Raw genomic sequence first — 25,256 nt, 5'->3', positions numbered from 1 at the left:
TACACTTTAGCTGCTATTAGTTGATATTGCTGGTAAATTATCTGAAATTGTTGGGTGTAAATTTTATACAGAATGTATCTGTTAATGCAAATTAAAAATGTTATGGTTTTATATTCAGCTTGACATACATCTTTATAATGGCAGTATAGCTGGTACTCTCAAAGAACACTTGTTAACCAAGTAAATACATACATTCTCCTCCCAACCCTGGAGAAATATACTCTTTGCTCAGCATATGGTTTCAGTAGGGGAGCTTTACTGCAGCAGTAGTCGCAGTACAGTACAGAGAATCCAGGTCTGGGAGCTGCAGCTACACCATCAAATGGATGGGGGCCTTCAAATGATATCTTAGAAGAGCTATTTTTGCCTTGTTGGTTTGGTGCACTGTGGAAAAATGTATCCAGGATACTTCCCTTTGTTTCTGGATAGAAATATCAGGCTCTATGCACCATGGGGATATACTGCGAATGTGACACTGAATGTTTTAGTCAATTCTTAAGAGGAAAAAGCATCTTAATCTCCAACTAGTCGAAGGATGAGGCTGATTTCTCAACACGTAGCAGCCCTTTCTATGGGAACGTTTCAGACAGGTGTATCTAATCACATTAATTATGTCTGTATCCCATTTACTGCAGGTGTGCAGGCTCCAGAACTCTGCTGCTGCACATGCTCACCAGCACACCAAAATGGGCCGAAGCCATCGTTAATGTTATTAGTTACACCTGTGCTTTTTATTGCTATGAAAAGTCAAAATGTCTCCAGTGAGAAAGGTCCGTCCTGTTGCTGTTAGAGAGGGTTGATGGTCGCATAGAGGTCCAGGAGTCCATGAGGAGGCATTAGAGGAACATGATGGGATGCCTAGGGGCTGTAAAAGGGTTTTATTTAAGTGTTTGAGGGATCTAGGAAGGGTGTCCCAGCAAGTTTATGAATATCTTAATAGGCATTTTCTTTTCTAAGTTATTTTTAAGTTTGTGGCATGACAACTGTACAGTTAGATTTTTATTTAAATAACTCCTTCTTTCTTATAGCTGTTGATGTGTTTGTTGCTGGAATCATTACACAATAACTCATGGCAAGAGCTATGTCTTAAAGCCCACTTTACAAAAAGGTTAAAGATCCCCCCTGACTAGTGACTGTTTTTTTCTTTATGTTTTTGTGCCTTAAAATGTCTGACCATGACTATAGGCTACCAGTTAAAGGTGAATGACAAAAAGTGTGTCCAAACTTTTTGTGTTTATCTCCTTAAATCACCTGAAAACAGCAGCAGTCTGCCACAGTTAAAACACACAGACCTCCTGTGTAACAGCCATGTCCAGACGCATCAGCTGTAATGTACAAACAATGCCCAGTTGTGTACTTAACTTGCTATTTTTTGTTACATTTATTTTACATATGGCATTTCTTGCATCTAGGTGCAACATATACACATTAGGTAGGTTTACGCTGCCTGCAAACACCAACGTGAATACTAGGTAGCCATGTGGAACACGCAGTCTCTTCACAATCTGAAGAGACGGCGCCTATGCACAGTCCCATTATGTTTTACGGACATTTGTAGTTACCTAATAAGGTAAAACATTTTGTTTATATTTTGTTTTGCTGAACTTTCACTTCCCTTTGTATCGTGCCTCAGTCACTTCCCTCAAAACAGCCTAATTAAGCCTCAAAGTTTTTCCAGCTAAAACCTAAGTTTATCTCGTATGTACGAGATAACACTTTTGGCCAGCAATGCTCGAAAAAAAACCCAATTTTTTTCACCTTGCCTTTCAGGGCTTCCGTACTATACTCACCTGTTTCAGTGCAAAGTTTGTTTTTTTTACTAAAGAGGTGCTTTCTCATTTCTTAATTTTGTGTGCTTCCACATCAACTCATAATACCCTTATGACCCTCTCATAATACCCTTATGACAATATAGTGAAGCGAAAGCTAGCAACTGCTTAGCTTAGCATAGCATAAAATCTCGAGGGCAGGGGAAAAGAGCACTGAGGTAATAAAAAATCCCCCCCCCCCCGTTTTTTAAGTCTATGCTAAGCTAAGCTAATTGCTATTTCTCTGCAAGAAATCAAATATGCATGTATAATGTATCTAGTGAGTCATGTCACTTAACTAATGCATACAGAGAAAGTTACCAATGTGTTTCTTAGGGAAAAATCGTAATGATCTTCATTGTGTCTTAACAGGTGTAAGCTGTTGACGTACACAGAGGACCTTCCTCAGATTTCTGTGGTCTTCATCTTTGTGAACGAGGCACTGTCAGTGATCCTGCGTTCTGTCCACAGTGTGGTCAACCACACGCCAGCGCACGTGCTCAAGGAGATCATCCTGGTGGATGACAACAGTGACAGCGGTAAGACTTCTGACTGCTTTGTTAATAGGATGAAATAATTAAAGGATGACAACGTTAAGAATGACTTTATAGCAATATGTAACACATTTTTACCCCGGTGTCTAACTGTATATGCCCTGGAGGTTTGATCCTATCTCTTTCTGATCATTTCCTTTTTGCATTGTGTATAATTGTTCCTCATCTAAAAGTGTATCCTCTCAGACTTTAAATCCTGACACCTGTAGATTTTGCAGTTTATCATTCTCTAATGCTGTAGGTTTGCTTATTCAGTTGAGACAGTCCCTCTATTTATCATGTCTCGTCTTCCCTGGTGGAACATGAACTAAGGCATCATCCACAGATGACTTAGTGTGATGTTTTTGGACTCCTGCCAGGCTAGTCAGTCTTCTTATGCATTATATAGTTTCTTACGTGTATTGGCGTGTGTTTGGTTTTGTGAGTAACAGTTGAAGGGATAAAGAACCCCTGAGGGGGGACTGTTGAATGCTGGGTTTTAAAATAGCTTAAAAAAAGAGAAAAGAGAAGGGATGGGATTTGTCTTGTCCTTTTACTAAACTGCTGCATACTACTGTCTCCATGGCGATGTGGGCGAATGCTTCAGTTGCCTCCACACCATGACGCCCACAGCAGCTGACGGTGCTCGGCTCCGCATCCCAAAAGCTCTCCCGTTTGGAGAGGGAGGGACAATGAACTAGATTTCAGAAGACACTTGGCCCTCCTTCACTTGGCACAGAGTAACAGGCCTGCCTCCCTCAGGCTGGCACTGGAAAAGGGCGCATGAATAACATACTGAAAGAAGGCCGAGCAGGAGTCACCACTGGCACATCTCCGCTCCCCGCTGAGGCTCTAACGGCCTACCATTAAACAAGGAGCCGTTAAAAGCCAGTGAACAGACACAAATGGAAGCCGACCCCTCCTCTCATTATGTCATCATGTCAGCCTGCCCCACACATTTTGATGCTCACGAGGGTTTTCCCTTAAATAGGTTTTTGAAGGACAACCCTATTTCACTATAAAGACTGCAGTATTCTGACAGTATTTAATGTTATTAATTTTACCTCTCCTCCCTCCCATAAAATGTCATTATTGCAAGGATGTCAAAGAAAAAGCATTTAGACTCTCGTTAATGATAATGAAATGTCTCACTGGAATCTATAATGAAATTATTTTAGTACATGAGCTAACTCCATAATAACTGATTATTTATCAGCAGAAAATTCAGGAATTCTTTAAAGCTGCTATGACAAATATTTTATATTAAGAAAGGGTTCAGTGACTGTTATGTAAAAGGAGTTGGGCATAGTGATGAATGAATAGAGAATTATAATCCAACAGCACGGAGCACTTTTTATCTCATAACTTTACTGTCTCATTTCACTCTCACTGATTTAATCAGTGTCATTCCAAGCACTATAGCAGCCAGGTGGATTCAGCAAAAAGTTTTAAGAACCAACTGTACACTACCTGCACAGCAGCAGGCAGACAAACATAAGTGACTAGGTGATAACATCAATTCTTTCGTTGAAGAACAAAAAATGTCGCATTCAAATGTAATGTAAATAAATAGTTGAATTGAACATGGAGGAATGCACAGTGCATGTAGGGGGCGTGGCCTCAGTAGCCTTGCAGTAAGCAGTGTGCTATGTGCATGTGATTGAGGAATAGCAGAGATATTCAAGTGTACTTGCATGAAATCTATCTTTTTAAAGTCAAGATTATGCTAAAATATATTTTCCCCACCTGTATTTAAGTTCCCCGGTTTATTCCCTTTCATTCCCATAAATTCCCATGGAAAGTTTCCAACTTTTTCCAGAATTTTGCAACCCTACCTGGTACAACCATGATTCCAAAAAAAGTTGGTACGCTGTGTGAAACAGAAAAAAAAAAGAATGCATCAAATTTAGAATTAAAAAAAACAAACTACCAGATTGAACATTAAATATCTTGTCTTCAAGCTGTATCTAACTAATTGTGAGTCGCAAAGAATTTTGCAAAGAATTGCGTTCTGTTTTGGTTTGTTATTCACAGCATCCAATCCCATTTTTGGAATCTGGTTGTAGTTTTTTTTAGTACCAACTCTCTCCATGTTCCATGCGAGCTGAGCAAATACTACAAGATTGAGTTAAACACTGTAAACCACTGATTGGTCAGAGAGAATGACACAGCACGTCCTGCAAAAACCCAAGAATTTTATATAGCCAATCTACTGTCAGTATGACCGTAATTCTTTTAACTCACCTTTATTCAAAGTCGGACAATGCAAGACCATTATAATTTAATTTGCAAGTTTTAAATGAATTTGACAAGGACTAACCACCTTCATCAGCAAATGACGAGTCTGTCTGATATCCTGATATTTAAACCACAAAGTTGGCATCCCATCCCCACTAATTAAACCCTGGAGATTCACCTAATTTGCCACAGTAACACCTCAGGCATGGAAACTCATCAGAGCTGTTGGAATGAAGTTGTCTCCAGCCAAAGGATGATACAAATTGAAACTGAAGTACAAGCTGTGTCAAAAAAACCCAGCAGCGAGTGAAACAGAAAGCCAAACTCACGTTACAACTTCTGCCTGGGTCACTTGTTTCGTAACCTCTGCTTGTAAAGCATCACAGACTGGCATTTAACATTCGTGTGCTGTGTGCAGTTCCCTGACATCACGCTACATGACTACTAGGTGTTGATGTTTTCGGTATCCACTTGAGCATGTTTAATATAAGGTCGAATAAGGTCACTGTCTGCAAACCAACACGTCCGTCAGCAGCTCTTACTGTATGTTTACCAACAGTGATGATGATTTGTGCAGAAGTGTGAGCTGCGTCTTGGGAGCTGCTCTGCTGTGACATTAGACAATTAACATGCAGGCTGTACTGCTTGACCTTTTCAGGATGGCTCTGTCTGTCCCCTCTCATTTAAACAAGGCTCAGTGAGATGAGTGGAGGTACAGCCACGCTCATTCCTGGCATAATAAATCAAGCACAGGAAGCATGTTTGCCTTGTCGCTGTGACACATTTCCTTAGCTGGGACAGCTGCTGACATTTATTGGTGGCTGAGAGGTTTATTCACAGCGCCGGATCCAGCGCTCTGAACTGAAGTCACATTCCCAGTGATGAGCTTTGGTTTTGTGTGTGTGTGTGTGTGTGTGTGTGTGTGAGCAGGACGACTCCAATTCATTGTTGTTCGCCATGTTAGCAGCAAGGAAAAGCTTAATGAGCCCTACAGGATTCAATTCCAGCAAATACCACCACCAAATTGATAACTTAATGATTCATATAATGAAAACAGGATATAAACTGAGCACCAGTTGAATACAGCTTGCAGTGTTCATTTCAAGTGGAGCTGAATGACTTTAAACATTGCATACATTAAATCTGATTGAAGAATAGGGGATTTGCTAATTAACATACTGCGGGAAATTTGTCTGACACATTCTGACACAAGAAAAGAAAAAAATATTGTTACTATTTATAATGTAATGATCTTCATTTGGTCCAATTAGGTCAAATTTGCTGGAGTTCTTTGACTTAATGATACATTAAAAGTCTGTCTGACTCTATAGTTGCAAAAAAGTTGTCCGTTATTCATAAAGAACAGCCGACTCCTTTGGAAAGTGTTGCAATTAACTTCATGAAGTGAAAACACACTGTGAAAGTTCTTAAATAAAAAAAACCATGCAGTGCACTGTGGTAGCATCTCAATCACAAGGAAGCCATGCCCTTAAGCATACCCTACTTAATCGTCTATTTTACTTTATATGCGTCCATTCATTCATTCATTCATTCATTCATTCATTATCCTTAACTGCTTATCCGGGTCGCAGGGAGGCTGGAGCTGATCCCAACTGACATTGGGCGGGAGGCAGGGTTCACCCTGGACAGGTCTCCAGACTATCACAGGGCACATAAAAACAGACAGATGAACATTTATGCTCTCATTCACACCTACGGCCATGTCTTTGGATTGTGGGAGGAAGCCGAAGAACCCACACTGACTTGGGGAGGAAATGCAAATTCCACACAGAAGAGCCACAAACCAGATTCGATCCCGTGACTCTCTTTCTGTGAGGCGAAAGTGCTGACCACTACAAAACTAAACGGGACCATAATTTACAAAATGGTTATCATGCTGTTTTGAGGATGATTTGAAAGTAGCGATTGAAACCATAAATTCATAAGGAAAATGTTTTAGGGAGTTGGTGCGTTCTTTATTGGCCTTTAAGGAAATTTGTTGCTGCAGTCTATAGAGAGCCTCACATATATAGAACATAAAGAAATAGATGACTATATTAAATGTTGCAAATGTTACTACGTGATATCACAACATAACTGTATTTTTTTTTACATACCTATACACAAACCAACTTTGCTGTTGAAGTGTTAGAGTCTGGGGTGTGGAGGCCAATCATTTTGGAGGTGTCGTTTGCGATACGTATGAGTTTGTTCTTATTAGATGGATTTCACATGGTTAAGAAGCAGGAGGGGTTAAATGAAGGAGGTTCATTTGTCTCATTGAATTAAATACAATCTTCTTATTGCAGCAAGTAAAGTCGCCCCCTGCTGGCCATTAGAAAGAAGGCAGGTTAAAGGCACTTCTGCATTGGCCTCACTTTACATACCCGAAGGTTGCTGCTTGCCACATAAAATTTTGCACTGGAAGTCACACAGCATGTCCACCTACAATCACCTAGTACTAGAATTAAAATAATAAAAAACAATGAGCAGGGTGATGAGGAGCAGATAAAAAAGATATGTCATGTTAGAAAGTGCGTCCCTGATGGTTGTTTTCATAATTTATCTGTCAGTGATTCATAGAAAAATGAACCATAATGTTGCCAGAGCAGAATTTTAAACTAAGTGGATGTGACAATGTGAAGAGTAGGTTAAGGGTGGAGGAGTCAAAAAACATGAACCAATTTACAATTGTGCCGTTTCCAATAAATGTGTGAGAGGTGGATAACCTCCATATTGCTGACACGCTGCTGCACAGATTATTCCCGCAATGCACAGGTCTACTGCCAGAAAGGCTCCCCAGTGAAGGGCTTGTACTGTTGCACAGAGTTTGGATGTTATGTCAGGATGAGGAGTATCATTTTACTCTAGACTACAATGTTTTTGAAAATTTAATGAACATCACATTACTTGTGGTGAGCCAGTTTAGCCGTTAGGTAACTTCACTAGTCTGCTTGTAATCGATCACAGCGATCGATTTCAGACCTGTTTCTGTATCAGTGTCTGGGACAAGTCCATAAATCCACCCGTTAGAACAATATGGCCTGTGGTGTGTGTATGTGTAGCAGAGTCCAGACTTTTGAAAACGCACAACAAAACGCAACTGATGGGTGTACCGAGGCAAGATTTTACTGGATCAGAAACAGAAAATCCTGGGGCTTATTTTGAATACAGGTATGCTGCTCGTTAGTGAGCTCATAGGAGGCAGGATGTGGGAGGATATTATTCAGGCTTTGCAGCATGTAAGTGAACTCTAAGGCTTTACCACAGTTTAAATAATCAAAAGCATGTTCAATACCTTTCTACTATTCATCCTTAACACAGTGACTTCCATTATCTCCCATGTCGCCAAAGGAATTCATGGTGCTCCTCGTGCAGTCTACTATGCATTCGTTTTAAATTCATAGCATGATGGATAGTTATTTATCCTCAGCTATGTTTCACTGCTAGTCTTTTAAAATGTATTCCCTGCTCCATAACTCTCCTCCCATGGACGCAGTCCAATGTTTTATTTGCTAGGATCAGAGGGAGGCCCATAACTTTTCTCCTTCCCAGCAAAGCCCAGTAATTATTACAGTCTAATAGCTTTTATCATATTGTAGCTGCAGGGTAGGCCGATGATGAAGGAGACTCGATGCACAGGTTCAAAACCTTCAACAGTGCAAACAGAACCAAAGCTCTGCAAAGCTCTCTGGATGTTCAAAATAAAACAACCACAATGCAACTTCTAACAGTGACTGATCCAAATGGGAATGCGGTAAAGTTGAACCTCATTATTCCTAAATGATCTTACGTGACATTAGTACTAAATGATGGCAGCATGCTCATTTGTTCCCACAGCTCTGAGATGCTTTATACTAAAGTATACAAAAGAGATGAAAGAGGAAACGTCTAACTTTGATGAGTGTGACTTACTCTGGATGGACCGCTAACTGTCATTTAGGAGACTATTTGGATTGAAGTTGAACTCTTGGTTTTGTTTTTATATTTTTGCTTTTCTTTTGATTTGTAACTTCTTGTGGGTGAAAGAAGTCACCAAACACCAGAGGTTCCTTTGAATCAAAGTGAACCTACATCGTGTCTCTCAGTTTGTGAATATGAAATGCTCTAAATCCATCACTTCATGCTAGACAGTAGTGGATAGGCTTACTTGAACCTAAGTAAAAAAATAAAAATAAAAAACCCTTTGTGAAGCCCTGCCCCTTTCTTTTTAGCCATTGCTACTCCATCAAGCTATCCCAGCTAGCATTAAGCCCACTCTGTCACTAACTGCATTCCCTGAAGAAATATTACCTTTTTTTTTTTTTTTTTGAAAAAACAAAAAGCAATTTAGTGGGAAGCAGACAGAAGGGTCTCACATTATATTATTTATTATATTTTAAGGATATATCCTCAATGGCAAACAGGTGAGAAAGATAAAGATAGAAGCTAACGCCTAGAGATAAGAGTGTAAACGCCTGGAGCTACCACTGCCAACCCCGGACTTTTCCGTTCGGTGAGCAGGGGGTGCAACACTGTTAATTTACTTGTTACAATAAAAAATTAAATAAAAAAGCAGCATGTGTATACATTTAGTAGACCTTCAGTAGCTAGCATATCATAAGTGCTAATTATTGATGTGCTACTCTGCTAGTGTTAGCTCCATGTTAACCTATATCTCCTTCCAACCTCTCAGAGTGACCAGGAGCACTTTTGCATATGGCACAATGTTTAACCATGACTAGTTTGAAATCCACAAACCAGCCTGAATAAGTTGGATGAGATTCTATGGAGCAGAGCTCCAGGATAATGTAAAACTGTGGTTGGTCAGTCTGCATTTAAAGGATGGGACTTAGCTAGGGATCCATTAGCAGCACAGTGTATTTAGTATCAGAAGTAAAAGTAGGTGTTCCCCAGAAAAAAGGTTTCTTTTCACTGGTAGATTATTATATGACACATTTACTGTTGTGGCAGTTCAAAAGTTCAGTCCAGTAACTACTTACATAGGGGTTGTGCCCCCACGGTAGGGGTCACAAGATACATCTGAGGGCCATGAGATGATTAGTGGGAGAGAACAGAACAAAAAGTTCTTTATTCATAACCGTGTCTTTTGTGAAATCATGGATAATTGCACTTCTTTTGGCCTCAAACTGTTTTTTTATTAATCGACCTGAGAAGATTAGAGATTTGTTTGTGGTGAGTCACAAGCGAAAAAGGTCAGCAACCAATCTTTAACAGTGTATTTCATGAGTTTATCATACATTTTGTTTTAATGCAACATCTTAACATCAGCTTCATTTTAATATAGTGTTGTACAATTTTAAAGTATCGTAAATGGAAATGCTCAAGTAACGGTGACATTAGACACTTATAGGTGGTTTGTCTTTAAACAGTGGGAGAAAAAAATCATAAAAACATAATGAGAACATGCAAAGTCCACACAGAAATGCTGCATCCAGCTGCTTTGAATCTCTAACAAATGGCCAGTTGGTTAACACTGTATGTGACTGCAACTAGGTCAATGTTGAACATAAGAGTAGCATTAAAAAAGAAAACATCACGTCCACAGACGGAGACAGACCGAAACTGAGAAAGTTCCCATGAGAGGTTGCTTTAATTTGGTGTCAAATGCTAATGCCCGTTTGCTTTAAGGGTCACTGCTTCCACATTTACCCTCTCTCCCTGCTGCAGCCACTGCTGTATGTTAAGACTTTCAGCCAGAGAAAGACTCCTGACAATCCCTCCACTCTCTGTGTCTCCTCACTCACACAGACAGGGGATTAGACTGCCATTTTTCTCCTTTCACTGGCTGATTTATGTTGCGAGCCACAGTCAGAAGCTAGGTGTGGATGCTGTTCAGAGCCAGTGTGCCACCAGCTTCCTTATTAATCTCTCCCTCAGAAAGTGGAACGCTCAGCAGTAACCCAGAGGAGAAGCTCAAACAGCCATCTATCCTCCAGGAAACACAGACGGCAATTTGTGCAACTGGCTGTTTATCCAGCAAACTTTTTTTCCAGTGATGACAGCCAAACTTGTCTGTGAGAGCAGAGGAAGAGAGATGTTATAATCCAGCTGGAATAAAGACGTCAGTAGTGGAATGCATCATATAGTCACATTTTACAGTAACCTGCATAGCACCCTTGAAGTCTCAGTCTGAATAATCAAATTAATCCTACTTTTCTAGATTTAGTTGGATTTGATACAATTGTTGAGATAAAAACACATGTAAGCTGCGAAAGATCAGAACTATTTAATGCAAAAATTATTTTTATTTTTTTTATCAGTTTTGTATCCCTTTTTAAAGCAATAGGTCAATAAACAAATGAGTTTCCTTATTAATGTTTTTCTCACTTTGGAGTTGCCATCATGCATGTAAATTGCCAGTCAGGCAGTGAGCATTGATGCATGACTTAATGCGTTAATACTATTTTCTGTAGAAACAGTTACTAATTCAAGTTATATTCTGCTTTAGCACAATTTTGAAATTTGTGACGCAAGGTAACTGTCAATAAGGTTGTTGTAAATAATCATAATAATATATTAATCCCAGAGTATCTCTACTTTGTGATTCTACTAAGATTTGAGGATTAACTGTCAACTTGGCAACATATATCAGATAATATTTACATTGAGATGTTAGCTAGCAGCACAAGCTAGGCAGAGGTCTTTCACGTTTGGCCCGAATCTAGTTTGCTTGACATGGGGTGAAGGTGTGGACAGGTGAGCAGCTCTTACCAAATGGAGGAGACATGTTACTCATAGAAAGATTAACTCCCAAATTTTTGTGTTGATTTAGCTGGCTTGCTAACGTTAGCCACTTATTATTAGACAACATTGAGGAATTACTTGTTTTTTCTCGGAATTGGAGGGTGTTGCTGAAAGTTAGCGAGACTAACGTTAATCGAATGTGGGTTTGGAGCAAGGCTGGTCCAGGTCTGTAAGGTATATTGTTCAGTAGGTTGGCACTGTGTAAAGTATTGTGTATTGAGAGGGGAACACTATTAACTCCTAGTCTGCCTAATGTTGCTTAGCCTAGCAAACACGAGATTTGCCCGGAAACTTTTAGCGGTACACCGTTAGCAAGGTGTTGCACCTCCTCTTTATAGCATCAATTACCAATTCAGACCAACTTATTAAAAACATAAAACTTGACCATAATCAGCATTATAAGAACTTCCTAAAATGACATAAACCATCTTTAGGGAAAATGTATTTCTAGTTTTATCTATACTTTTTCCTTTTCAGTTTGTCATCCGCTAACATAAAGGGGATGGGGTATATGACCAATACTGCAGCCAGCCACCAGGGGGTGATCATGATAATTTCTTTATATACAGTCCATGGTTTGAATTGGATTTGCTTAAAGGTACCTGTGTTGGAGTTTCGCTGAGTGACTTGAGTAAAGTTAACTTAAGAGTAATGTGGGAAATTCCTTTTGCTGTTGGGTAATTAGTGAAGTAATGTGATTATTTCAATGAATAAAATTCAAGTTACTGATTGCATTTTCCAAGCATCATACTGGTTGACATCATTAAATACTCTTTTAGCTTCAAGAAACTCATTTTCACTGCAGTCCTTACATAAAGACTCAAAGCAAGTTAGACCAAAACCATCTTGGAAACACATTATCATTTGCTACAGCTGCCTGGTTAATGCCCTCACACTGTCATTTGGATGTAATTTAAAGGAAGATTTTCTCTAATCTGCTCTCTTTCAGTGGAGCTGAAATTCAACTTGGACCAGTATGTGAACAAACGCTATCCAGGCCTGGTAAAGATTGTGAGAAACAGCAAGCGGGAGGGCCTGATCCGAGCCAGAATACACGGCTGGAACGCGGCCACGGCTCCTGTCGTCGGCTTCTTTGATGCCCACGTCGAGTTCAACATTGGCTGGTAAGAAAAGGTCATGTTTAACACGAGAAGGTCTGAGCTGTTTCTCTGTCCTTTCTCACCTTTGCCTTTGTGCTTTGCTTTTCATGAAGGATGTCATGTACGATTATTATCGTTGAAATATGCAGTTTAGTTTGCCGTAAGCATTTTGATATAGTGCCAAGGCAATTCTAACTGAGGCAGCACTTTTCAGCAGAATGACCCTTATTATTAGTTAGGGTTTTTTTTGGTAATAAGCTTTCCTCTTTCCTTAAATTGTGAGTAATGGGCTTTGGTTAGAGCTGACCAAAAAGACAGCCCCATTTAGATGACACTACCTGTCCAGCAAATACACACTTATGACAAGAGGGAGAGCCAAACACTGAAAGGTGAGACTGAGTGTAATTAAAGAGGGAGCACAAATGTTGAGCATTTCGACATAATTTTACCTGCAGGCTCTGGGCTTATTTTGCGATATGAAATTACTTCTGGGGGTCTCAGTCCAATGTCTGCCTGCTGCTTAAGTTTACCAGCAAACAAGTCACTCAAATAGATGTAATTGGCACCTAATTTGAGCCTGTCATGCTGTCAGTGTTTGAAGATGAAGTGTTGCTTTTGTTCCCTGGGAAGCTGCCTGGGAGGCAGACAAGGAGGGCTGAGGAGAGAAGAGGAGGGATGGAGGAGGATAGCACAGAGATATGTTCCAGTTATAAATGATTTACAGTGTCCCGAGATGCTGGCTAACTATATACCACGGATGTAAAACCAAATATTAATATATTTGTGCTTTGAAGATATAACACAAGTTGAAGGAGCAGATATTTTCCTGTAATATATATATATATATATATATATATATATATATATATATTTACCCCACTGCTGTCTCATAATATGTACCAAACATCATACTACTTGTTCTCAGAGTCATAACTCGGACACAGAAGTCATGCACTCACTGCAGCAGTTAATGGGGGATTGGTGACAGGAAGGCACTCCTTATGACCTCAAGTAGTAATGGTACTAGTAATAGAAGTAATCCAGCTGGTTGTTATCTGTACTGTGGGGACAGGAACTGCTGGTAGCCAAAGCAGGATGATTTACCATGCTGCAGATTTACCAAAAACATTATTAAAAAAGCTACAGGCTAAGAACAGGGAGGAGTAGATAGTTTGAAATGAAGTAGGTTCCCAATAACTTTTCATCAGTGTGCACAAAGTGTGTTGTGTAGTGTGGGTAAAGCTTGTCTGAAGTTACACAGGTATTATTTTTACCTTGAGATCCAGTATTAAAGCCTGGCTCTTTGTGTGAGATGACTATAGAGGAAAACATAGGAGCACTATAGAACTATATTGTAGTCATATTATTTGCAATGTATGTGGAGAATTATAACTGACCCAAATTTGCAAAATTGTACAAGGATCTCTTACTTTGTAATCAGTGTTTCTGTTACATATTTTCAGGTTCTTATGCATAACTCATAACTTATGCACACTTGAGCAAATTCACAAATATCGGTGCTCTTGAAAATGTGAACACACATTATCACAGCTCTCCACTCACATTTGCAAGTAAAATTGCTACAAAAACGTACATTATTCTTTTTCTTATTTATTTATTTAATTTTTTGATGTACAGGCGACTTTACATTCATCTGAACCTTCTCCTTTTCCTGCACAAACATATGTAATGCAGTATGACTGAATGAGTTTAATATAGCCCACGTTTTATAAAATAATGATAAATTATGTTTTTATCACAGACACTCCAGACCACTCCAGAATAAGTGATTAAAAAACAAATTACACCATATTTCCCAGATAAGAGAGTCTTAACAGTGATCTATTTTCACTATTTATTTTTTACCCGGACCATTAACAGATAACAAACATTAGTTGTGATTTACATTATTTTATACATGATTCATTATATCATTAAATTAGGCTATTATGTATATTTTGTGAGAATCTTTATAAATGAGGAATTTAAATGGCAGTAGAAACAATATAACAATATAACACAACAATATAGAAAATTAGGCAGTCTGGATGATTTCTAGCAACATCTGGCAAAGGCTTTGCACATTTAAGTAGAAACAAATACAATACAATAAAAGATATTTGTGTGAAATAAACAGATTGTAGCATTGCATTACACAATTACCAAATGCTGCCATGCTAACATATCATGCCTCATGAAAACAGATACTGACTTGCTAGTAAAAGGCAAGCTCTCTGTTTGCTTTATTAAATGCTGTCGTACTGAAGAAGGTCCCTGAAGCTTGTTTGTTAAGATGCAATGAGGAGAAGCACTAAAGGTCAGAGTAAGCATGACCCAGCTAAGAAAATAAATATAGCGTACACATACACATACTGTCTGTAGCATGTATTAGTCAGCCACATAGTAAAAAATGGATTGACCTTGTAACCCTTGTAGTGGTTTGATGTACCTTGATCATTGCCTGCAGGCATTCTGTTTTTTAGCGTGATTGTGAACTTGAGGCCCGGAGGCTGTCCAAGACGAGCCACTCAGCCAACAAACGGCACTCAGGGAGAAAGTTGCATCATTGCCTCGATGCAATACTGATGATAATTGATACCCTGGTGGATCCCTCATCTGCTCCCCCATCTGTTCTTGTTCAAAAATAGACGTGCCTTTCATGCCCCCATGTAACCCATTCACCTGCATATAGGTTTCCTCCTCCTCACTTCTTGTTCGATGCCATCACTACCCCCACCGCTCCACGTGCCGAGGCGGCGTCACTAAATCTTCCTTTGAGTTACTTCACCTGCTGCCATCGTGTGAATTTCACACACCTCTCTCTTCTGCCTCCACACACACACATACACACCCCCTCACCCACAGCCTCCATCTTCCTCTGATAACCTGCTGCCTTTATTTTTTGGTTTTGTTTTGCTGCTTCAGATTTGCTTTTGCGCGAGGTTTTATTTACAGGAGTCAATGAAAAGTAGAGCAGAATCCCTGTGATTTTTCCACAAGTAGATGCCGGGTAAAAGGATATATAGCAATGGAGGGCATGACAGGCATCTTTAAGAACCTGATTCTCCGTGCTGCTTGGATATCTTCTTGAGTTTGTGCAAATGTATTATCTACTGTATGTCTGCAAACATTCTGTGCTGCTCCTTTATTCAGATAGATTCACTCGTGGTATCTACACTATCAGTTTGCTACAATGGAAGAAGCCCCCTATTTATCATAATATGATTATTCACCATTGCACATTCAGTGATAAGTGAGATGGATGGTTCCTGTAGATGTTGTGGTGAGTCTCCCTCAATGACCTTGTACACACTGCCTGTGAAAACGGAGCCAGAGACGAGGCTGCCAGCTCTCAGCCGCAGTGCTTTGATTCATTGGCATGACATTCCACCTGGGGTGCTGTACATTTGCAGCTGAAATGTATTGCTGGTTCGCATTACTGTTAAAGCAGACATAATTGTATCATGTTGTATAGTGCACTTGACAGCTGTTTCCCATTCCCTCACACCGTGTTGGTTTATGAGGAGTTAAGAAGCAAGCGGTTTCCACCAGCGGAGTGATGGAATCACATTTCCACGGCTTTGCTCTGCTTTAATATGAGGATATGAAATCGTTGCCTATCATTAACACAGCATTGCATCAGCTAAATGTTCGTAATCCATCTCCTCGAACGCTTTACATCCATCCATCCTTGAGACAACCGTTTGTCCATTCTGCTCCAAACAGGCCCCGTTTCCCTCTGCATGCTGTGTAAATAAACAGGATTAATAGCAGGAAATGGGAGCTTGTTGTAATTAGGACCTACTGTATGCTGCCATGCAGCTGCAGAGAGGGAAGTGCAGGGAAATTGATATTTATTTGTTTTTTTCAAGTCCATGCACAGTTGCAATCTCAGGTTATTAACGATTAATGATTAGAAGTGAAGCAGCCGCTCCCTGCTGAGTGTGTGCAGGAGATAAGATTGTCATTGCAGGGAGGTTGTAATGAAATACATGCCTCAGAAAGCAACACTTTGATGAATTTTGAATGCTCCGCTGCAATGTGACCTGGTGAGTTTATCTAAGAATGAGACAAACTGGAGAAAAGTAAGAAAGGGATTAAAAAACCAACCTCCGCCTTCTGTAATTATGAAAAATGTAATATTTGTCACATTCATATTTGATATCAGTGCCTTTGTTAATATCATGGAGCCCTATCTGCTTATAATGCCATGCAGGTGGAATGGTATTATATTAAATCCAATAGTACATAGATTCCAGAGTCCTTAAAGGCTGAGGGAATATTTTTTTAGCAAAAGTAAATCATGTCTCTCCTCTCGCTCACTGTGCCTGACGCTAGCTCAGTGTTTATATCAGTCTGGAGATGAGAAAGAAAGCTGCAGCCATACTAAGTGCTTCACAGAGCACAGGCCAGGCAGACCTCCAAAAACGCAGGAAAGACAGAGATTTATGCCACCTTTACATTTGTATCATATCAACCACATCCTGAGCAAATGCATTTAGAAGTAGTGTGGGTTCTTACATTGCATCGTAGGAACCTTTTCCAGTTCATGCTTCTGCATCCCACTATCTACTTCAAAAAGCCCTGACGCCGTAATGAATCAAGATTCTGCGCGGATACCTTTACTTTCTTTAGATTCTGCATTTTTTATGCGAGACAGGAGACTGGCCTCTATTAATATGTGCTCTACATGTACATGTCTGAGCCGCTCTGTGAAACAGCCAGGCGGGAGGACGGTGGAAGGCCTCTCATTTACAAAGATTTAATGTGCTTAAAAAGTGCTCGAGGCACTGCAGGCTTAGATTCTTCTCACACACCACACAGTGTCATATGCACATGCAATACATGAACACAGCAAACTTACATTTAAATTACACGTATCTCTTTGGGTTTACACCATAGTGCTCATTAACTCTCGACTCTTTATGTGGTTAAAATCCAAAGCTCCTTAACGATATTTAGCGTTCTGAACACATTGCATTTAGAAATAAACTCCTTCACAATCTTGTTAACCATACGTAACCATACATATAAGTGTCCAGATTAGCACTGTAAGGTGTATAGATATTAGGTGTTGGAATCTCTAGACACCATTTAATTTGATTCCAATTCAGAGGATTATTATATTATTATTATTTCAAAATGATTTACAATGCATCTTAATGGATCTGAATTTTTATTTTTATTTGTGATTTATATTTTCTCACTATGTGACTTCTTGTAACTTGTAAAACATAGCATATATCTGTAATGATCCATTGTTAAAACAAACTCCACCATCCAGTTGGTTTAGCTGTAAGGAGCGTACAGCCCAGTCTGATACAGTTGTAGCAGGTGTTAGTTTTTCTTGTTTCTGCTTCCTGACTGTGGTCGAAAAGCACAGGGGAGACACTCGTTTGAGTTAAAGTGCAGGAACTCCATTGTAATTGGCGGCAGTAATGCACCTTAAGCTGGCTACTGCTACTGATCACCTTTATGGTGCTGGCCTCTGCTTGGCAGTAAATTGCACATAGTCTGTCAGACACTAGAGGCTCCTTTAGTCAGTTTATAAACACAATACTATGTTAATCATGTTTTCCTATTGCCCCATGTCGGTGGCCTCTAATGTTACTTTATTACCAGAGAACATCAATCGATTTCGGACAGTGTCGTTCTCCTAGGTGGATAAAAACAGCGGAAAAAATGTTAAGATGTGTAGCCAGAGATACTTGAACGGCCATAAATATACCTATAGAAAAAATAGAAATCGACCCAAATCTATCCATTACTCCAGTCAGCACCCGGGGAACAAAACACGGGAAACTTCTGCTGGTATGTCACTCTTACAAGACAGGCAATCATAATGGTGAGTTTTGAGTTTTAAACCTGGGATAGCTGGCTTTTCTGCATCAAGACATTATCTTTGAAGAAAGAATTGCGATGCTTCTAAGAACCAATAAATATGGTTTTATATAACTATCACACAAAGCAACTCTAAAACAATGAACAGGAACCATACAGTAAACTATTGATACTGTATCAAGGCTTACAAATGTAAGGTTTATGCTATGCCTTATATGTGTTCAAAAACGTTTGTAAGTAATGTGTTAAATGCATCACTCTGTAGAACTTCAACATCACTCCTCCTTTAGCTGAACTGGCTGTAAGCATTAAAGTAAATTTAGAGGTAGTTAGCTTTCTAATAGCATGATTAACACAGGAAAGAATGTCCCCTTGGGGATCAATGAAGTCTTGTCTTCACTTAAAATATAATGTTAACACTCAGACGACTCATTGGTGGTGTCATAGCCACAGAGGTTTTTCTTTTATTTAACCAGGAGACTGTCTCGGAGATTAAAAATCTATTTTTTCAAGAGCGTCCTGGCCAAGACACACACAATCACACTAAACAATGTTGCAGACACAAAATCAAAGCACATAGCATTTTTAAATGAAAACAATGAACAATATACAGAATAAAAGATTCATCACAAGTCATCATGGTACAGTAAGAGACGAATCAATCATAACATCTACAGCCAAGTGTGCCTGCCTCCAGATCATTTCAAACCCAGAGACAGTTACCTAAACGCCCTTTTTCCCATTTCAGTCTTGACTTTAGGGACAGATGGAAGGAATAGGTCCTGAATAAAAAAGACAATAACCAGAAGCAGACCAAGGATAGCCGTTTATGTATAATCCTGTAACAAAAACATAAAGGATCCAGCAACAAGTCTGCTTTTGACCTTAAACAAAAAGCAAGACTGAGGCTTAAATGAGAGAGCGTCATCGATTGCAATTTTTAGATACTTTTATTAAAAATTCTCACAGTAACATTGTCAGAGTTAATTTGGAGAACATTAACATCGTGTTTTACCACCAGCCTTTTTGTTGACAGATAGTTAAATTAAATCAAACCAGAGTAAAAATAAGTTTTCATAAAGTGAGATATGTGAAGGTGCTCCAAAACACCAAGTGTAATCCTCCTCAATTTGCTGTGCTATTCCTGTGCAAGCTCTCACATAAATTATTTGGGTCATCCATGAAAGCTACAGTACACCAAAATGACATTTCTCCCCGCATGAGTAGCTCACATGTTGTGCTGCGTTCAGTCCAGTACAGACTTAAAGGAGATCTTATTTTAGGCACTGAGGCCCTGCTGCTCTTTGGGGCATAATTCTGAGCGCTGTTAGATCCCATCATCTGATAATTCCCTGCGTCAGAGCCATTAACTATTTGAGATCTGTTGATCTGGAGGATTCAAAATAAAAATGTAACCTCAAAGGGGAGAGCTGCAGGGCTTTTATGCCAGCACCGGACAAAGGTAGGACAGATAGTGAAACATTCCCTCAGGTTGAGTAAAGCAGATATAAATTGCGGTTGTACAGTGATATTTATCCTGGCTCCTTCTGTTTGCTTAATTCTGCGAAATGTGTGCGCAGCCTGATGCGACACTCCACAAAGGTACAAGCTATTATGAAAAACAAATAGTCAGCCACGAAGAGTTAATAAATCAAAGGAGCTTCTGCTTCAATATGAAGCGCAACAAGAAATGGCATGGCGGAGCGGACGGCAGCGGAGGTTGTCAACATGTATTCATAGATTGGATGAGTCATTGCTGGAAGGGGGGAAATCCTATTGTAATATGGAACAGACTATGATTTGGGCAGATGTGGATGAATAACCCTCTCAGTGTTATGCAGATGAAATGGCAGACACAGGAAGAGGAATGACACAGGCTCGTCTGTCAAAACCAGATGTGTCCTCATTTCCAGAGCGTCTCTATCTTATCAGTCCCACAGATCCCTGAGGTACAGGAGCTGCTGGCTGGCTCTGGGGTGTTTTGGGGGGATCTCAAGGACAGGAGATGAATGGGATGGCAGAGGGACCTCCTGAAGGTTAGGGGGAGCGTAGGACGAGATTCAGTAGCATAATGTCGCTATCACCGATCACAATTGTACTGTCAATCACAAGCACAAATTTAAACATTTGTATGTATATATATTCATTCATTCATTACCATTAACCGCTTATCCGCAATCGGGTCGCGGGGGGCTGGAGCCTATCCCAGCTGTCATTGGGCGAGAGGCGGGGTACACCCTGGACAGGACGCCAGACTATCGCAGGGCTGACACATAGAGACAGACAATCACACTCTCATTCACACCTATGGGCAATTTAGAGTCACCAATTAAACCTAAGTGCATGTTTTTTTTTGGACTGTGGGAGGAAGCCGGAGTACCCGGTGAGAACCCACGCTGACACGGGGAGAACATGCAAACTCCATGTATATATATATATATATATATACGTCAATGGATATTAAACTATAAAAGCGCACTCAGGAGAAAGCAGATCTCTGTCACGCATTGAGAATCTCAATCCAATCTTTATTCAGTAAACAAGCCTTTTAAAAGTTGTTTGCTTGTTGTCTTGCAGACACATCGGTCTAAGCATGATTTCAGACTTTTTCATGTATCAGCATTATGTTATTGTTATTTTGGCATCCTTTTGATCCCTAAATTGCAATTACATCACAGCAAAACCTTTTTTATTTTGAGGACATACTGATGTGTAAGCACTGGACCAGCAGCCATCCAGACCCAGTTTCAATTAACATTCACACATTAGCAAACTTATGAATTCCAATCTAACTCAGATTTAAATAACAGAAACACTATATAGCGAATCACCATATCCTAAAAGTTTTATTCAGATTTTGCTTCTAGAGGACTGCGAATCATAACCAGACTTAATTAAATGCAAAGATGTTTACTTTAGCTGCATGTAAGTGAAAGCAGTGCTCTGTTTGTTTTTTTATGTTAAAGTGCAGTATTCATGTTTTGTACTCAAAATTAACAATCATGATAAATAATTGTGATCTCAGTATTGATCAAAATATGTTGTATTTCCCATATTCATAACCATGCAGCCATTCAGTAGGAACACTGCTACAATAATAAAAAAAAAATCCTGTCCAAAGGCTTGAAATAAAGTATTTACTCCAGCACATACTATCATGCTGTTCATAATATGTTGGCCTTCAGTTTGAAAGATTGACTCATAGTGTCTTTTTCAAACAACACAAAAACGTATTAACTGTTTGTCAAGCGGCTTTGAAACATGAAATGGTTTAAAAAATAATTCACTATTTTGTAACCTGCAGAAGTAAATAGGCAAAAATAATTCAGCACATTTATCTTCACAAAGTTATTAATGTTATTATTTTCCATAAAATAATATATGTCAATGCATGTTCTAGACAGTGATGTTTAAATACATTTAGTTTTTTTTTAATTGTTTTCTTATTTTTAATTTTCATGTAGGCTAATCTGTACACTAATTCATGTGTTGTGCTCTCTAGCAACACTGTGATTGTGAGTTTGAAGGTTTGGGTGCAGTCTACAGTCATCTTTTGACAGATAAAGGTAGTCTGTGTGGAAGCTATTGAGTCTAGATACAATAGTGTGAAATGTATGTCATGACCCAGGCTCTGGGGGAAAAAGATTGCAAAAATGCTGTGTTACCATGGATGTCTTTGTGAGAGCTGGACACGGTGCCACCACTCAGTCTTGCTGCCAAGTCAAAGGACCCATTGGGACCACAAGGCCCGCAGGAGCAGTGGGCCACACAACACAGCAGCCTGGTCTCATGTACACAGAAATTTTGATTTGTATTGCTTTTTTGCCTCAATCATTTACAGTTACCCACAGTACTGTCCATCAACAACTCTACAAATTGGAGAAGAAAGCTTCCAAACATGTAATAGTTAATATATTTTGGAGTAAAGACAGAAAGAGCCATCTGCTAGCTTCTCTGAGAGGCGGCTGTGGCACTTTTTCCAAACACTCATGTTATTAAATGATAGGGTTTTTTCTTCGTACTGCTTTATATATTTTACTGACATCCCATATTGTTCAATTTGGATCCATTCCCTCTGTACTTTCTGTCCCCTACCTTCATGTGATAAGTAGTAATTTTGCTTCTGGAAGATAAATGGGTTTTACTTTTTGAAGAGAAGGAGAAGGAGATGGATAAGTGGGGGAGGGGGATGGTGGTGGGATCAGGTTGAAGACGAAGGGAAAGAAAGCCAGTGGGTGGGGAGATGGAAAGAAGCTTGGAGTGTGGAGGTATTCTGCACAGATACTCTTATCATTTTTTATAATTGGACCCTCTTTTTTTCCACATAAATTTAGAAGTATATCAAGTGAAGAATTGAGCGTATGAAGAGTTGCTTTGAAGATATGGTGGAGATCATCTCTCAGCATGAGCAGATTATAGAGTGCCAGCAGCACTTCAGCAGCTTTCTGCACCATATGGATCTCAATAAAGGTTGCCATTGGCCAAGGTTATAGCAAAAGGAGCTTACTGTGTGTGGCATCGGTGAAAGCCATTCAGTGACCATGAGACACAGCCACCCAAGAGTCTGAAGTATTTGATCTTATTCATAAAAGTCCTAGATGGCTCTAAAGTTCCTACAGTAAGTGTTGCCTCTTACGACCTCTAAACAAGACAGCTAAACTTTTACTTTAAGAGATAGAAAACTTTAAAGGTGATAGGTAGGTTGATACTTTGTTTTGGATGATGTCACATCTTATTATGCTGCTGAGGGCTTTGGTCTTTGTTGGTGTATTCATCATGAATGAATAAACCAGTTGATAGGAAAGTGCAATACCCAATATATATATATATATATATATATATATATATATATATATATATATATATATATATATATATATATATATATATATATATATATATATATATATATATCTTAGGAAAACGTTTGCACAACGGATTGGTCTTTGTTGGTGTATTCATCATGAATGAATAAACCAGTTGATAGGAAAGTGCAATACCCAATATATATATATATATATATATATATATATATATATATATATATATATATATATCTTAGGAAAACGTTTGCACAAGGGATTGTTTGATATCATATGAATGTTGTGAATCTGTTTTAAACAAGTGACCATTCACATTGAGAGACTTTGCAGTGTTGGAAAGTGAGTACATTCACTCAAGTACTGTACTTATGAGATATTTGTACTTGACTTGGTTATTTCCACATGTTACTTCGTACTTCTACTTGAATACATTTTAGGGGAAAATATCATTCCACTACGAGCTGCCAGCTTTAGTTACTTTTCAGATTTTACATTAGATTAACATGAAAAATACAATCAATTTAAAATGATTATGCATGTTTAAAAATTAAACCACATAACAGTATATTAAGTTGTTAAAATGAGCCCTACCAGGACAACAGTAAAATGCTGCTTCCATAAATGTATCAATAATAATAATCCAATAACATATTTAGAATATTAATATTTAGAATATTAAAAAATATATTTTTTAATTAAAATAAGTATATTTTGATGCTGATACTTTTGTACTTTTACTGAAGTAAGTGTTTAATGCAGGACTTTTACTTGTAGAGGAGTAATTCTGCAGTGTAGTATTACCACTTTTATTTAAGTAAGGGATCTGAATACTTCTGCCAACATTGCTACTTTGTTAGATTAAGGCGCCAAAATGACTTAGGTAAGGAAAATAAAAGGGGTTTGGGTCAAAGGAACAACTTCCGTATGTAACTACAACGCTGTACTTAAGACAGTTATGTAGGTGATGTAGAACATTATTTATTTAAAAGTTAATAAAAAATAACATTGACTTTACATGGACAGCATTTTCCCATTTACAGATTCACTTGAAATGACAAGTTGACTTTTCGTTTCAAACAGGACACAGACAGAGCATGAAGGGTTTAATGTGTAATTCTTCCCAACAGACTGCTGCACACTGTACGATCTCTGCCCTTATCAACATAGTCAAATTGGTTTTACAAGGTTAACTTTTAAAATCTCAACATATTTAAATCTTACAAAACTACTGACCCAGTTACTAGCCACATTCAGGACTGTCTGGCTTATTCTTGGTGACTTATGAGTCCTTTTGACTTCCCCTAACCTTCCACCGGCTCAGGGGCTGGTGCTAAAACGCTCCATGAACTACGACAAAAACCTTTATTAAAGTATTAAAGTACGGACTGAAAAGCCCATAACTTTTAGATGTTTCTCCCAAATTGGCCTGTTAAGAGCTACTCATAGCCTTAAGATGTTTTGTGAATATGGCCTCTGCCCTCCACTTGATGTGCTCTTAAAGAATGTGTGCCAGCCTAGCTGCCTCGGAGCAAAAGCCAAGAGATGAAGGGTCTGGCTAGTGCTCGGAGCAAGGCCTTTTTCTATAACTTACTTAAAACCCCTTCACATAGAGGGGAAAAAAAGGAAAGGAGTGGATAGTTTTCTCCGGAGCAGATGGAGCCTCTCTTTTCACCTGATGTGTTTTGCTTTATCAGGTTTTACCTCTTATCAAGTCTCTCAGTGGGATAAGTGTCACATTTTGACATTTCGTTTTCATGAGCAGGAGATATAAAATATATGATATGATATTATTTGTTGTTTCGTGGAAAATTCATTTTGCAAGACCTTCACATCATAAACAGTGGAGGGAAGCGTATCCTGGCAGCCGTTTTGAATGTTGAATAAACGCTGATTCAGTAGAATGCTTCTTCGCTGAAAGGGCCATGTAAATGTAGCACTGGAGTGAAAGTTGGGATGGCATCTGCAGTCATCCACAGCTGCTCCTGGCATCTTTTTATGGAATCAAGCTCTACAGTAAATAACTCTCTGGTCAATATGTTAAAAAAGTATTTGGTTTGATTTCCTGCATTTTTTCAAACCACATTCACAGCTTTTACTTACATCTACATTCAGACACATCATTCATCTGGTCATCCTTGACCAGATTTATTCATTCTAACATTGTTC

The 25,256-nt window shown here is 39.0% G+C and overlaps 1 protein-coding gene across 1 annotated transcript in view; it reads left to right on the top strand.

Annotated features, from left to right (window-relative positions):
- The window catches only part of galnt9 (polypeptide N-acetylgalactosaminyltransferase 9), a 109,086-nt gene that overhangs the window by 27,554 nt on the left and 56,276 nt on the right, over nucleotides 1-25,256 (top strand). The window contains exons 3-4 of the mRNA XM_059337304.1: nucleotides 2,181-2,347; nucleotides 12,276-12,450. Coding sequence (XP_059193287.1) covers nucleotides 2,181-2,347; nucleotides 12,276-12,450 — 342 coding nt within the window. The remainder of the gene's footprint in view (nucleotides 1-2,180; nucleotides 2,348-12,275; nucleotides 12,451-25,256) is intronic.

This window comes from Centropristis striata, chromosome 7 (assembly GCF_030273125.1).
Source record: "Centropristis striata isolate RG_2023a ecotype Rhode Island chromosome 7, C.striata_1.0, whole genome shotgun sequence".
Classification (NCBI taxonomy): domain Eukaryota; kingdom Metazoa; phylum Chordata; class Actinopteri; order Perciformes; family Serranidae; genus Centropristis; species Centropristis striata.
The sequence above is the reverse complement of the archived record's forward strand: the minus strand, read 5'-3'. Positions and strand labels throughout refer to the sequence as shown.